Source organism: Dermacentor silvarum, chromosome 1 (genome assembly GCF_013339745.2).
Source record: "Dermacentor silvarum isolate Dsil-2018 chromosome 1, BIME_Dsil_1.4, whole genome shotgun sequence".
Taxonomy (NCBI): domain Eukaryota; kingdom Metazoa; phylum Arthropoda; class Arachnida; order Ixodida; family Ixodidae; genus Dermacentor; species Dermacentor silvarum.
In genome coordinates, this window is record NC_051154.1 from 308,239,100 (window position 1) to 308,253,916 (window position 14,817).

The window sequence follows — 14,817 nt, forward strand, 5'->3', positions numbered from 1 at the left end:
GTGTTTTCGCATTTCGCCCCCATCGAAATGCGGCCGCCGTGGCCGGGATTCGATCCCGCGACCTCGTGCTCAGCAGCCCAACACCATAGCCACTGAGCAACCACGGCGGGTTTAGATAAGATGAGAGCAAGATGTGAAGTTGCAAGCCCTGTAGCTAATTGCACATGTGCAGCGGTTTTTCATAAGCACCGTTAGACAGTAGAGCCCATACCGAAAACCATGTACTACGCAGTTCACATTTCATTTTGCTGTGACAGTACCTTGACTGTAAAGTAATTGCTTTAGTGAAATTTTTAATCTAAGGAGTTTTTATAAAATTGTCCAAGGACACTTTCACTGATGATGAAAAATTATTTTTCTAGGATTCTGCTTGCAAGTTTTATTGAAAGAAGCTTTCGCACACTACATCTGTAACCTCCATGAGGAATCAAGTGGTGTTTCTTTGATTAGGTTTTCAGGAAAACATAATTTCTTCCTACACAATGCTACTGAAGGGTGCTGATGCATGCATCATGCAGCCTTTTCTGGCTCTGTAATTTCTAGCATTAGACAATCCCCATGCATGCAAAGGACTTCTAACAAAACAGAGCAACTACACTTGCATTTCACACTGCAGTTGTGGTTTCTGATCCAGCCATATTCTGTACTGACACAAGGCAGACTGGTCACTGCCATAACGAGAGCTTGAGAGGACGTGTTCACAGATGCAAAGGGTTGCTTTTAGCCCATAGCAAAACATTTGAATGTCTTCTGTTAAAAGAATGCATAGCTCTGAGCACGCACCATTTTGAGAAGGCATGAACGTCACGGGAACATCGAAAACGGCGACAACGACCACCTAGCCGCACTGGCACGCGAAAATGCCGATGCCTGCCGTACTCGCGTGGCAACGAGCGGTGTTGCTTACGATGCAGTCACGAAAGGGCCATCACTTGTTGCCTGTTTAGCATAAGAGGCAAACTGTGTTATCGGTAACTACTAAATCTGGCAGCGTAAAAATACACTCTCCGTAGTTGCACTTTGTTCATGGAAGCGTCGGCGACTGCGACCGACAGCCTTCGTTCAAGAACGGTGCCTGTACCGCGGTATTAGCACTACGCCGTGTCGCCGCTTCCCACACTCTGTGTGTGCATCGTACTAGGCTAAGAGTGGTTCGCTTCAAGACGATAAGGTCAGTACGGAACTATATAAGCAGTTTCCGTCGTCGTACTTGCTTATCCTATATTTCCGGTCCGCCGGTAGCGGACGAACTCGTAGGCTGTAGCTGCCTGAACGAGATCGACACCGCCTCAAACTTGTTGAGGAGGGCTGTAAAGGGCTGGAAATCATGCATATCAGCGTCGGAAGCACATTTCGACTCAATTTGAGCGTCAATAAATACATACACGAGCGCAATTGCGGCGATATTCACGTTGTCGGTGCGATGTTCTCACTCGGCGGCCGCTCGCACGGCGATCAGCACACTGGTTTTGTCGGCGTCGTCGGCACGAAAGCTTATCACACTACGATCACTTGCTGTCGTCGGTCGCTTCTTCGTCATACTTGTATGACAATATAGGTCTCCCACTGGCACAGTATCACAACTACAGCCGGCCGAGCGTTGGCGCCAGCGTGAGGTCGACTTCTCACTGGCATCGGTGTCGTGTCGGCACATATTGTGATTTACCGGACGTTAACCGAATATCGCTGTGAACAGCTGAAGTTTCTACCGAAACAGCGCAAATACCGCGTCGTCGACCAACTATGCTGCATACGCGTGCGTCGTCAGCTGCACGAACCACCGACGCCGTACAAAACGTTTCCGGCGCTCGCCGCTAGGGTACAGCGCATGCGCACTCGGGACATGCAAATACAATTGGTAGCAGACATCTTTCTTAGCTCTGCAGTAAATTAAAATAATTATTTATAGGTATTCATAAAGTTTTCTTATAATTAAAATAAACTATAGAAATTTTAAGTCCTAATACTGCCAATTTTTGTTTACAATAGAAGTTTAAAAAAAACATGCAGAATAGCTGTACGTCAAAACGCGCGCAAAGTTTCGCTACGGCAGTTTCGTGCTATTTCGGCGCGGGCGGTCGCGGTAGGGATAACGCTATTCAGCGCTGAGCGCTTTCCTGCGGTAAAAATTTCGAGGGCGGTTTTGTGCCACTCACAGGCATTACCAAGCGTTAACGCAACGCAGTAGCCATGGTGCGAACGAAGGCGGACGTTGCCAGCCGAGGTAAGTATGAACACCGTGAACAAGCTGGTTGCACTGTTCACAGATAAGGTGGTTTTCGGCCAACAGCGTATCATATCTCTTCCGCAGCTGTTGGTGCGAAGTCCTTCAGGAAAACTTTGAGCAGTCCCGGAGCTGCCAGTTCCAGCACACCGGGTTCTCGAAAGACTAAAGGAGGTATGTGGCCCGATATACGGCTGAAAAGCGTAGCAGTGCATTGCTGGGTTGATGAGTACTAGAGAAATCGTGTGGACGTTTGAGCGCTGTTATATTTTCTCGCCGAGTGGTTTTGGGCATTTAATCAGCGTGCGTACAGGTCCTTGAAATCCTTGAAAACCCTTGAAATTGAAAAGTGCGTTTTCAAGGCCCTTGAAAGTCCTGGAATTTTTTTCTTTCCTTGAAAGGTCTTTGAATTTCGTGAGCAATGCACTCTGATATCGACATTGCGACCTCCTTTCTGTGATAGATCGGCGTCGATCTTACAAATTCCCCCATTTCAAAAACAATACGCCGGCGCGAGCACACATGGTTCCGTTTTGCAGAACTGCACGAAAAATAAATAAAAGGCATCACCGCGTCAAACCGGAGCGGAGCGAGACCCGTGCCGCGCTTCGGTGCTAGCTCAGCTGGCATTGTGTACGCTGCTTTCCTCACCCTATCGTTCGTTTCACTCCTCGCCGGTGGGTCTGCCTTGTCCCACTCTTGCGCGCGAGGTGAAGCTAAAGTGGAGCAACTTTACCACTGACGCTCAGTGCCTTTGGATGGAGGTTTGTTATATTATTTATGATAATATAAGTGCAATAACATTACCGAATTTTCGGTCTATAATTCACACCTTTGTATAAGACTGCCCCTCAAAACAGCAGTTTGTTCCGAAAAAAAAAAAACGTATATAAGGCGCACCTGTTCTTTCGGTAAGTGATTGAAAACAAGCTAGTGATGTTTCGCTCCGTGAAAGCGGGTCACACGCAAACGTATGGGTGCCATATCCTTCCACTCCAGGCGCATTTCTGCCGTCGTGGTTGCCGGGATATTCCGTATAAAGACCAAGGGCGATAACATCGTCCCCGCGCGCCGTATGCTTGCGGCGGTGAGCCGAATCGCGCGCAAGGGAGGAAAGCGGGAAGTCAGCCCGGGAAGGGGGGGAGGCTGTACTTTCGTAGCAACTGCGTAGTTTGCGCAGCGGCGCGAGCCGTATCTTATCTGCAGATGTGATGACTTCGGGGTAGAGCGACTCGCGGTCGGCCTACCGCCGTTTGCGTTGCTGCTCCATCGTTTTCGCACGGCGCTCGGGGACTTCATCACGAGAACCCTGCACCTCGATAGTGCGCACAGAACCCGTAGCAATGTCAACGAGCGCGCTTCGCGTGGCCATGACATCGGATCCGATTTTGACGGCACTTCTTCCGGGGGAAAAAAAAACGTACACCGTTCTATAAGACGCACCGACGAAAAATTCAGAAAAAAAAACGCGTCTTATACACTGGAAAATACGGTATGCAGAATGTTTTGGAAATATTTGATGAAGCAACCCAGGTGATATATACTGCAGAAGCCTGAGCAGCTGTTGTGAGTGTTCGTTGTGGTAACTTTTAATATTGTGGGCTTGAGAAATGATCAAGACTTGTTTTACAAAATTGCAATATACATCTACATATTTGTTATAATATAATGGATGTGTAGCAAGACTACACTGAATGGTATGGAAATGTTTGGTAAACTTGCCCAGTTAATACTTGAGATGTCAGAGTAGCTATTGGTAGCATTCATTGTGTTTTGTGAACTTTTTTTGGTGTTGTGAACTTGCAAAGTGATCAAGGCTAGATGTTATTTCCATCATCTGGATATACAATTATTTTTTTATTTTAGTGCAACAACCCTATGCTGAATGTTTAAATATTTTTGGTAAACTTTACCCAGCCTATACTGAAGAAATCTCAGCCGCTGTTGTAGGCATTCATTTTGTGTTGTGATCTCGAGAAGTTATCAAGGCTAGACATTTTTATTATAATTTTGATATACATTTATTTATTGTAAGTGCAATAGAACTAGTTATTTTTGGAAATGTTAGGGTAAAGAAATCCTACTTTGGGATGCCACTTTGAGTCCTTGAAAAACCTGCGACAGGTCCTGGAAAGTCCTGGAATATCCTTGAATTTTTGCTTTGGAAACCTGTACAAACCCTGTTTAATGTTGGTAATAGTTGCACGAGCATTGATGAAATACAGGTGCGCGCCTTCCATTTATGTGGCGCGGTTTCTGCCGGTGGTCTGCCATATCCAGTGGCCATGTTATAAAAGAATACTTTTCCTTCGATTCTATTCGTTCATCACCTGTGACAGCGAGTGGCCGGTAACGGAGACTTGGTGTCATGCAAACCAGCGATGGCAGGCCAAAAAGAACGAAAATTTCAAATCGTTACATAATACAGCCCCGGCTCACTGGTCGAGATTTACGGTCATTTCAGCAGGTTACGTGGCACTTTTTATTTCTGCCCAGCGGGAATAAAATCATGGGGCACCTACAGAAAGGCCACACACAACTTTTAGTCGTATAATTGCTGCCAATCGTACCTCATTGCCATCGAACTACATGCCTGCATCAAGACCATCCTCACCGTTATGGTGCCTGCACAAACCTGACATACGCCTCACCATCCCAGAAATTGTGAAGAAAGCTCACATGCCGTGATTTGCCCTGAAACAGGCCACATTAGGACTTCACAGTGGCCGCATACATGTTTATGTCGATGGCTCAGTCACACTTACAAGTTCAGCTGCCGCAGTGGTGATACCAGCAAGATCCGTCAAGATACAGCTAAAGACGTCACATGTCTCATCAACGACAGTTGCTGAACTGGTAGCCCTCCGTGCGGCTCATTTCATTCTGGAGGAACCACCCCATCCATGGTCAATCTTGTGTGACTCCAAGGCAGCCCTCCAGAGTTTACTCTCAGTACTGCGCCATGGATCACATGAGCAGCTCGTCGCAGAGATCAGACAAGTACACCATCGCATAGTTGATGAAGGGCATGATATTGCCACGTGTCTAGCGCGGCGATGACGACGACATAAGACACATCGGTGCTTATGAAAAACATAGCAAGAAGAAGCAGTGACTAGCGCACGGTATTTTAAACCGTCCGTTCTTGTTACTGCCTCTGCCGACAAGTGCGGTTCGTTTGTCCCTCGAGCTTTCGTCGTCGTGACACTGGTGGAGGTGCTGGGTACCTGATGCTCGGGACGCCTGCTCGGACCCGTACACGCAGTCCCGAGAATCAACCTCTCGACATTACTCCAGTGCACCAATTCAGCCGCCGCCTGTTAGGCCTGAGCCCAGAATTCACCAGCGTTCCAACTCCGACCAGCATGGACACTCCTACATCGGCGAATCTTCCTCCTTCACAGATGGCGACAAGCCCTTCCCAGGTGACTCTTCAGCATCCTCTCGTTCCGGATATCTTTCGTGGCGATGCGTTTGAAGACGTTGAGGACTGGTTTGATCAGTATGAGAGGGTTGCCAAAGTCAACGAATGGAGCGCAGAACAAAAACTTAGGCGCGCCTATTTCGCACTAGAAGACAGTGCGCGCACGTGGTTTCAGAACCGGGAAGTGTGCTTCCAAACGTGGAATGACTTTTGACGCCAACTCCTGGATACGTTCTGTTCCGACCGGCGGGATTACGCGCAACAGCTAATCGAAGCGCGCTTCCAGAAACCCAACGAAAGCGTCGCTATGTATGCTGAGGATGTGTCCCGTCTATTCCGCCGAGCTGACCTCGATATGCCCGAGACTAAGGAAATGCGCCATCTCATGCGCGGAATTAAGGAACAGTTGTTTGCAGGCCTGGTACGAAACCCACCAACCACGGTAGACGAATTCATCAAGGAGGCCACAATAATCGAGCGAACACTTCAACAACGATGCTGCCACATTGACCGCCTGTCCAATACCACACCGATGAGCGCCGCCGCTCAGAATGCCACCACTAGCGAAAGCTCTCTGCGAGAGCTGATTCGCAGCATACTGCGTGAGGAACTACAAACCCTGGTTGCTTCTGTTGCCGAAGTCGTCCGCCAGGAGCTGCGGCAAGCCTTTTCATCGCCCGCGCCGTGTCCCGAATCACGCCCGTTGAGCTACGCCGATGCCGTTCGTCGTCCTCCCCGTCCACCGCCGACCACGCCGTTCCATCCGCGACCTGTTACCACTCCATCATGGCAGCGGGAGCCTGGGAGACGTCCACCAGCTCGCTGAACTGACTTGTGGCGCACTGCCGACCATCGGGGAGCCGGGTCACATTGCCCGTTACTGCCCTCATCGAGACGTCGCATTTGGAGGCTTTCCACGTTCAGCTTCCCCGCGCTTTGAATACCGCCGTGCCCTGGACGAGGGTTACTCGCCGACCACCCAAGCCGCTTCGCCACGTCGTCGCTGGCAGTCTCCATCACCTCAACGTTCCGCTTCCCCCGACCGTCCCAGTTTCGCTGACGTCGTCAGAGGCCGTTCCCCCAGTCCTCACAGGGGAAACTAACGGCCGCGACCTCCGGGGGAAGGTTGCCAACTGTCGAGACGCCGAAAAGACCCCCCAACCGCCGCAACAAGACGACATGCCGACGACGAGTAATGCTGACAAATGTGTTTGCGCCGACCTCAGCCTTTTTGTTGACTGACATCCCGTAACAGCCCTTGTGGACACCGGTGCTGATTTCTCGATTATGCGTCAAGAGCTGGTTGACCGCCTTAAAAAGGTGAAAACACCATGTACAGGGCCACACATAAGAAGTGCCGGGGGTCAGATAATGACGCCAACGGGTAAATGTACCGCCAGACTCCGCATCGGTGATTCCAGCTTTGTTGCCACGTTCGTTATTCTCCCCGAGTGCTGCAAAGAACTCATCTTAGGGATGGATTTTCTACGGGATTATGGAGCTATTATAAACATCCCGGAGCGTTTGGTCACATTTTCAGCGAACCCAGATGTAGACTGCAACTATGATAGACAGCACGGGCGTTTGCGACTAGCCGAGGACGTGACGATGCCGCCGCGAACCTGCTGCCTTGTGTCTGTTGCTACCGAGAGGCCTTACCACGGTGATGTGATAGCGGAACAAATCAACGTATTGCTCACACAAGGCGTTTCGATTGCACGGGGCATTCTGGCTTTAAATCATGGGCATGCAGCAGTGCTCCTTACGAACTTTAGCAACGAACGCCGCCACTTTCTGAAAGGCACTACAGTTGCGTTCTGTGATGACATAGTACAAGTAAAGGACTGCTTCGCTGTGCATGACCAAGGAACGAGTGACAAGACCATTCCGGCCCCGACAACATTGTCCGTCGACGTTTGCTCGGCCCTGTTGCCCACTGAGAGGCACGCCTACTAGAACTCATACAGCAGTTTGAGGATTGCTTTTCGTGTACGTCCAAGGTCAACAAACGCCACTGACCAAACATTGGATAATTACGGACGATGCCACTAGACCGATTCGACAGAACCCCTACCGTGTGGCCCCGAAGGAACGCGAAGAAATACAAAAACACGTGAAGAAAATGCTCGAGGATGATGTGATACAGCCTTCGAAGAGTCCTTGGGCGTCCCCTGTGGCGTTGGTCAAGAAAAAAGACTGCAGCTTACGTTTCTGTATTGACTACCGCAAGTTAAATCAGGTAACAAAGAAAGACGTCTATCCGTTACCACGCATCGACAATTCACTCGACAGGTTGTGCCACGCACGCTATTTTTCCTCCGTGGACCTACGCAGCGGGTATTGGCAAATAGAAGTCGATGAGTGAGATTGGGCGAAAACTGCCTTCGTGACGCCCGACGGTCTCTACGAATTTAAGGTGCTACCTTTCGGTTTGTGTACAGCGCCAGCCACTTTTCAGCGTCTAATGGACACCGTACTTTCAGGTCTAAAGTGGCAAACGTGCTTGGTATACCTCGACGATGTGATAGTTTTTTCGGCTACATTTGAGGAGCATCTAACCTGGCTACAGGCTGTTCTCCAAGCCGTACGCTCTGCAGGCCTCACGTTAAAGCCTGAAAAATGTCATTTTGGCTTTAACGAACTCCAATTCCTGGGCCACGTCGTCAGTGGCGAAGGTGTCCGGCCTGACCCAGACAAAATAGGCGCGGTTACAAAATTCCCCACACCATCTAACAGGAAGGCAGTGAGACGCTTCTTGGGCCTGTGCGCTTATTATCGCCGGTTTATTGCGAACTTTTCACGTATTGCCTCACCGTTGACGCAACTAACACGAGAAGATGTTCCCTTTGTTTGGGGCGAACGCGAGCAAATGGCTTTTAGCGAATTATGTCAGCGTCTGCAAATGCCCCCGGTTCTGGCACACTTTGACCAGGACGCCCCGACAGCACTTCATACTGACGCGAGCAATGTAGGTCTGGGTGCCGTGCTGGTGCAATGGCAAGACGGCTCTGAGAAAGTGATCGCCTACGCCAGCAGAACTCTTTCGCGCTCAGAAGAAAACTATTCAACTACGGAGAAAGAATGCCTCGCCGTTGTGTGGGCTGTTATTAAATTTCGCCCTTATTTGTACGGTCGCTCATTCACCGTCGTCAGTGACCACCATTCTCTGTGTTGGCTGACTAATTTAAAAGACCCCTGCGGTCTATTGGCGTGCTGGAGCCTCAGGCTTCAGGAGTTCAACATGTCCGTCGTATACAGGTCAGGGAAAAAGCATACCGACGCCGACTGCCTCTCTCGGTCACTTATACAGCCTTCTGTCACCGAGGATCCGGACACAGACAGTGCATTCTTGGGAGTCGTCGGTACATTTACCATTTCCCAGCAGCAGCGCGACGACCCAGAACTGCTTCCGCTTATTGATTTCTTGGAAGGCCGGAGCAAAGACGTGCCTCGCCTGTTTGGACACAGTCTGGCGTCATTTTGTTTGAAGGACAATGTTCTCTCTAAGAACTTTTCTCCGATGGGCAGCACCTACTTACTGGTCGTGCCTGCTTCGCTTCGCAATGAAGTTCTCACAGCGTGTCATGATGAGGCCATCTCAGGTCATCTGGGCTCCACACGAACATTGTCCCGACTGTGGCAGAAGTATTATTGGCCGAAGCTCCCAGCCGATGTTAAACATAATGCGCGCACTTGTCCTGACTGCTAAAGACGCAAAGCACCACCCGACAAGCCAGCTGGTCTCCTACATCCTGTAGAGGTACCGGGAACGCCCTTTGCCAAAATTGGCATGGATTTTCTTGGACCATTTCTAACTTCAACTACAGGGAACAGGTGGATTATTGTCACCACTGACTACCTCACCCGTTATGCGGAGACAAAAGCTAACCAGCGCCGAACAGCAGCTGAAGCAGCTCGATTTTTCGTCGAAAACGTTGTGCTTAGGCACGGTGCCCCAGCGGTTGTAATTACTGACAGAGGCCCCGCGTTCACGGCCGAACTTTTAGAAGCAGTTCTCAAACTCAGCGGCACAGCCCACCAGGAAACGACAGCCTATCATCCCCAGACGAATGAACTAACGGAGCATTTGAACAAGACACTCGCTGACATGCTTTGCATGTATGTTGACGTGGACCATAAGAACTGGGACGACAATTTGCCTTATGTAATCTTCGCATATAACACCGCTCAACAGGAAATGACTCGCATGACACCGTTCCACTTGGTACACGGTCGCGAAGCCACAACAACTTTGGATGCAATGCTGCCCCATGAGTGCGACGATATCCATGCAGATGCTGAAGAATTTGGTCAACGTGCCGAAGAAGCCAGACAGCTTGCACGTGTACGCATCCACCACCAGCAAGACTAGGACGCAATGCGGTACAATCGTCAGCACAAATTTGTCGCCTACACACCCGGCGAGAGAGTGTGGGTTTGGATACCCATTCGGCGTAGGGGACTTTCTGAAAAACTACTAAGGCGATGTTTTCGCCCATACATAGTTATCCGACGACTGAACGACTTGAATTACGAGGTCATGCCCGATGGTGAAGCTTGTTCGCGACGCCGCCAGCAACCCCCCGAAGTGGTGCATGTGGTGCGCATGAAGCTGTACTTTTCCAAGTGACTCGCGTTTTAGTGTCTCATACATGCATACAGTCAAGTTGGTTGCGCATCGGGACGATGCTTCCCTTGGGAGGGAGGCAAATGCCACGTGTCTAGCTCGGCGATGATGAGGACATAAGACACATCGGCGCTTATAAAAAACATAGCAAGAAGAAGCAGTGACTAGCGCGCGGTATTTTAAAACCGTCTGTTCTTGTTACTGCCTCTGCCGACAAGTGCGGTTCGTTTGTCCCTCGAGCTTTTGCCGTCGTGACAATATATCAGTGGTTGCCTAGTCACTGTGGCATACATGGCAATGATCTAGCGGACGCAGCAGCCCGATCTGCCCATGACGGTGTCAACTGCGTTGCCATTCCTCTGTCAAGAGCCGACGCAGCGAAAAAACTTTCCGCGCTTGTGCGTGAGCTAACATTGATGCAGTGGAATTCATCTGATTTCACAAATGCACGCCTTCATGCCCTGGACCCTAATTTACAGCTCCCTATTCCGTTCAACCTTCCACGACGGGACTGCACACTTATAGTCCGTCTATGGCTTGGAGTAGCATTTTCAAATGTGTACTCCTTTCTTATCGGAATGGCCAATAGCCCACTTTGTGAATTCTGCGGGTGCAACGAAACAATCGCACACCTTCTTTGTGAGTGTCCTCGTTTCAACCCGCAGAGCAGCACTCTTAGCGACGATAGATCAACTGGACAAACACCCAATAACAGAAAAGAACATCCTTGGAAACTGGCCTACACAAACAACGGTGCGAGCCGCCCTGAAGACACTGCTGTGTTACTTAAGACACCGGACTCATTGACAAATTGTGACTCTGCACTGTGTTACGTAGGATGGAACGTTGACACTATGCAACACGAGAACGTCTTCGCAGACTGCGTGACAGTGCCCACAGAAACAGTTCTGTTTTGTGTGTGATTTTCTTTTCTTTCCTTCCTTTTATTTATTTTTACTTAGTTTTTCTCTCTCTCTCCTTTTGATCACTTTACCCCTCCCCCGGTACAGGGTAGCCAACCGGAGATAACCTCTGGTTAGCCTCCCCATCTTTCCTTTACCTTTTTTTCTCTGTCCAACGGATCACTGCTTAGGAGCGTTTCATCCCGTTTAGTTCTAATAGCATTGCATTCTTGGGATACTTCACACTTTCCAGTCTGTCTGTCTCCAACAGTTTTCCCTCAAACTTGGGTAGTACATGGTTTAATAAGTTGCGTCGTATATATTCAGTCTAACGCCTATATTCAACAGATGCGCTGAATTCGTGGCGGTGTGAACGGCACTGGTTACGGTATTACATAGTTGTAAACACCAGAGCCTATATGAAACAGCCCGATTGTGGAATTTGTTGCATCGCAGCCCTGTTAACTTCTCAGTAATGTTGCCGTTGTACCACTTCGCATCTGCAAATTATAGACTGCGTCCTACATAATATCCAGTGACTTTTGCATTAAATGCTGTTTACCACTTTTGGAAAAGGGAATTTGACTAGAATCTGCACTGAATAGTGATCTTTTGGTAATCAGCGTGCACAGTGGCAGTTTAAAAATTTTGTTCAGCCACGTACATCTGCCTGACGAGGCTGTTCACATCGGAATCCACCTGTTCTTGCTCGCACAAGTAGGTGCTTTGAACAGCAACGCCTTCACTAATGCAAATTTTGTCAAAATTTCAGATAAGTATGGCGGTGGGAACCCTTACTGCCCACGGCCAACTCCACCCTGGCAGAAAGAAATTTCGGGGTTCCTTGTGAAGACAAGTGTCTCCAAAGATGAGAATGGACAGCAGCCATCTGAAACGGCAACTAGTTCTGATACATCTGACAACGGCGCAAGTGGCAGCTCATCTTAGTAGTTGCTGCTCTCTTGTTTTTACATACCGACTGTCATCCTGCAAGTCATTTCATCATATTTGCTGTATATATATGCTTTGCAACGGATTGTGAATAAAGAACACTACAGGCATCTGCAACATTCTGCATGCTTTCAGTTTATTCTCTTACCACTCACACAAAGCAGAAACGGCCTGGAGTGACTGAAGCTCACTAAACTATCCTCATAAGAGAAGGATGGGAGGGGGAGGGAATGCATTTCACTTAAAATTTAAATGAAATAGAAAATCTTGTTCAGAATGCAAAAAGAAACAAGCTTTCTGCCACACACTGATTATCACAACAGCTTGCGTTTGTGTGTATGTATACAAAGTTCAGCTTCAGTGCAAGGCTATCTGTGTAGCATAATTGATGTAGACCATTGAGAAGGGGTTTCAGAAAAACTTTTTTTGATCTGGCTTCCATCTCCCATGAACTTCTCATGCCCAAGCAAACTTTCCCTTCCATTACATCTTTGGCTTGCCACACAGACTATAACGAGCGCTACAGCGAACGAGGAAAAAGATGACAGCAACATCGCCCAAGGCAATGCTCCTCAGAGAAAAATGCTTTGAAACCACACTATACTTCAGGTGATAGAAAGTGTGGTGCGTGTACCACAGTCTCGTCCTCTGAACGCTTTATTAGCACCCCCTTTATAGAACAAGGGAGTACATTTATGGTCAACACAAAATTATCTACCAGAGCCAGGCACTTTTTATTGTGCAATCTTTAGTCTTATTGAGAACATTCAGCAAAAGTGTCCTAAAGAAAACAGCTGGCTGGATAGTTTTCCAAACTTATACAGCATTCAGATACTGCGTCATTAAAATCATGTAAGGCATAAGCATGCTGAAACAGCAGTCTGCTATCTAAAGAAAAAATTTTACAAACAGCTGCCAACAGAAGCTGGCTGCCTAGATTTTCTTTTACAAGTAAGGGCTGACCAAGTCACATCCAGCCACCTTTTGCCAGGACTTGGCAAATGCCCTGTAGCACTTGTCTTTTCTCTAGAGGGGGCAATAAGCTATTGCGGCTGTCTGAGCTCGAAGTATCACATCCACCTATATAATAGTCATCGATCAGACTCATTTAATAATGTCCAAAGGGAAAGGAAATAGTGTCGTGGTAGGGCCCATCCCACGCCCCAAAAACAACAGCAGAAAGAGCTAGTCCATACGCTTTGTAACTCTGGGCAGCTTGCAGGGCTGCCTTGGCAACACACTGTAGAGCACTGTGGGATCACGCATGCAATGCAATGAAACAATCGGACACAAAATAAAGAAATCCACCGGTATTGCATTGTTCCAAGCTACAACTATTTAGAGAAATACCATGCAACCAAGACCAGACATAGGGAAAAAGAAAGGTGATGAGAAAGGAACAAACAGAACAAAAGGGTTCAGTAATTTAAAAGCATTTAAAGCACAGCACAATTTGTCAAACTAAGACTGCAAGACAGATGAGTTTGCCACATCGCTTGCCACCTATCGGATTGTGCGCTGATCGATGCAGGTGAACTCAAAGCAAAATGAGCAAGAGTAAGAACGCACACATTCACGGAGGCAACAAGTAATATACATATGGGGGAGCAGTGTGCATGAGATCAAAATCCATTCATTCTAGTGTGAAAAGGCAAAGCTAACAAGGGGGGGGGGGGGACATTGAAGACGCGACACGCGAGTGATAATCAGGTGAGAGTAAGCAGTGCCTCAACAAAATGACTAATTACCATGGCAGAAATGACATGCTGAAAAAAGAGAAGGGAAAGAATGGAACAGATAAAAAAATGTTTCAGAAACCATCAGATTTCAGCTACATTAACAATGTCTTCAATGTCTTTCCTTTGCGTCACTGCCAAGGCTGCAAAGACAACAAATGGTCCACAAACAGACAACTCCCGCTGTCTCTTTTTACTAAAAGTGCTGTAAGACGACACCAACAACTGTGCTTGTAACATGCCCAGATAAATGTGAAGGCAAGAATGAAAGATAGAGGAAAAAAAAGAACAGCAGCATCTCTTGTTCCACCTATTATGTTTCTTTGTGTACAAGGCAGCAGAGATAAATGTATTATACACAGGGAGGAAAGAGGCGCAGTCCGTTACAGCGATCACATACATGGCATATAATTATCGAGGGTGGGAATAGAAAGACAACAAGAGGCTGCTGTCACCTCTGTTGGCTGTAATAAATCAGGATATTACTCTCATGCCTATGAGCTTGCTGTTCTCAGCTTCCAACACTGCTACAAGTCGTCGTTTTCTTTAACCTGATTATTACAAGAAAAAAAACTACTTAAAACAAAACACAAAAATAAATTAGGAAAGACTGGTACACAAAAAGATGTGACAGCACGAGGAAAGAAAGAACAAACTATTCTTTACAATTTGTACACTGTTTGTGGGAAACCACACACGTTTTTTTTTTTTCTTTTTGTGGGGAGGGGCCAGGAGAAAAACCTCAAACACTGACCCTCTCCGCTTCCTGACTTCATCCACTGCGACATAATAAGAAACGAGCCCCTAAGGGTGCATGCGCCAGTAAAACTCAACCACATGTGTTTGACTCCTGCTGATTGCTTCAAGTTCAGCTGACGTCGCACAAGCCTTCAACACCTTATAGTTCGAGAAACTTCCTTTGCAGAGCAAAGACCATTGCAAAAAAAAAAAAG

General features: G+C 48.0%; 1 protein-coding gene across 1 annotated transcript; it reads left to right on the plus strand.

Moving 5' to 3' along the window:
- The first annotated feature begins 2,045 nt into the window (after nt 1-2,045).
- LOC119437290 (PCNA-associated factor) lies at nt 2,046-12,245 on the plus strand. Its single transcript, XM_037704348.2, has 3 exons — nt 2,046-2,224; nt 2,312-2,398; nt 11,950-12,245. Exons 1-3 carry the CDS (start codon nt 2,191-2,193, stop codon nt 12,123-12,125), a joined length of 297 nt encoding a protein of 98 aa, XP_037560276.1. The 5' UTR covers nt 2,046-2,190; the 3' UTR covers nt 12,126-12,245.
- Nucleotides 12,246-14,817: the final 2,572 nt, after the last annotated feature.

Bases quoted from the DNA above. Each gene is read 5' to 3' on its own strand.
- LOC119437290 (XM_037704348.2), top strand. From the start codon at position 2,191: ATGGTGCGAACGAAGGCGGACGTTGCCAGCCGAG. The intron at 2,225-2,311 runs GTAAGTATGAAC...TCTCTTCCGCAG, and splicing joins GGCGGACGTTGCCAGCCGAG to CTGTTGGTGCGAAGTCCTTC. The intron at 2,399-11,949 runs GTATGTGGCCCG...TCAAAATTTCAG, and splicing joins TTCTCGAAAGACTAAAGGAG to ATAAGTATGGCGGTGGGAAC.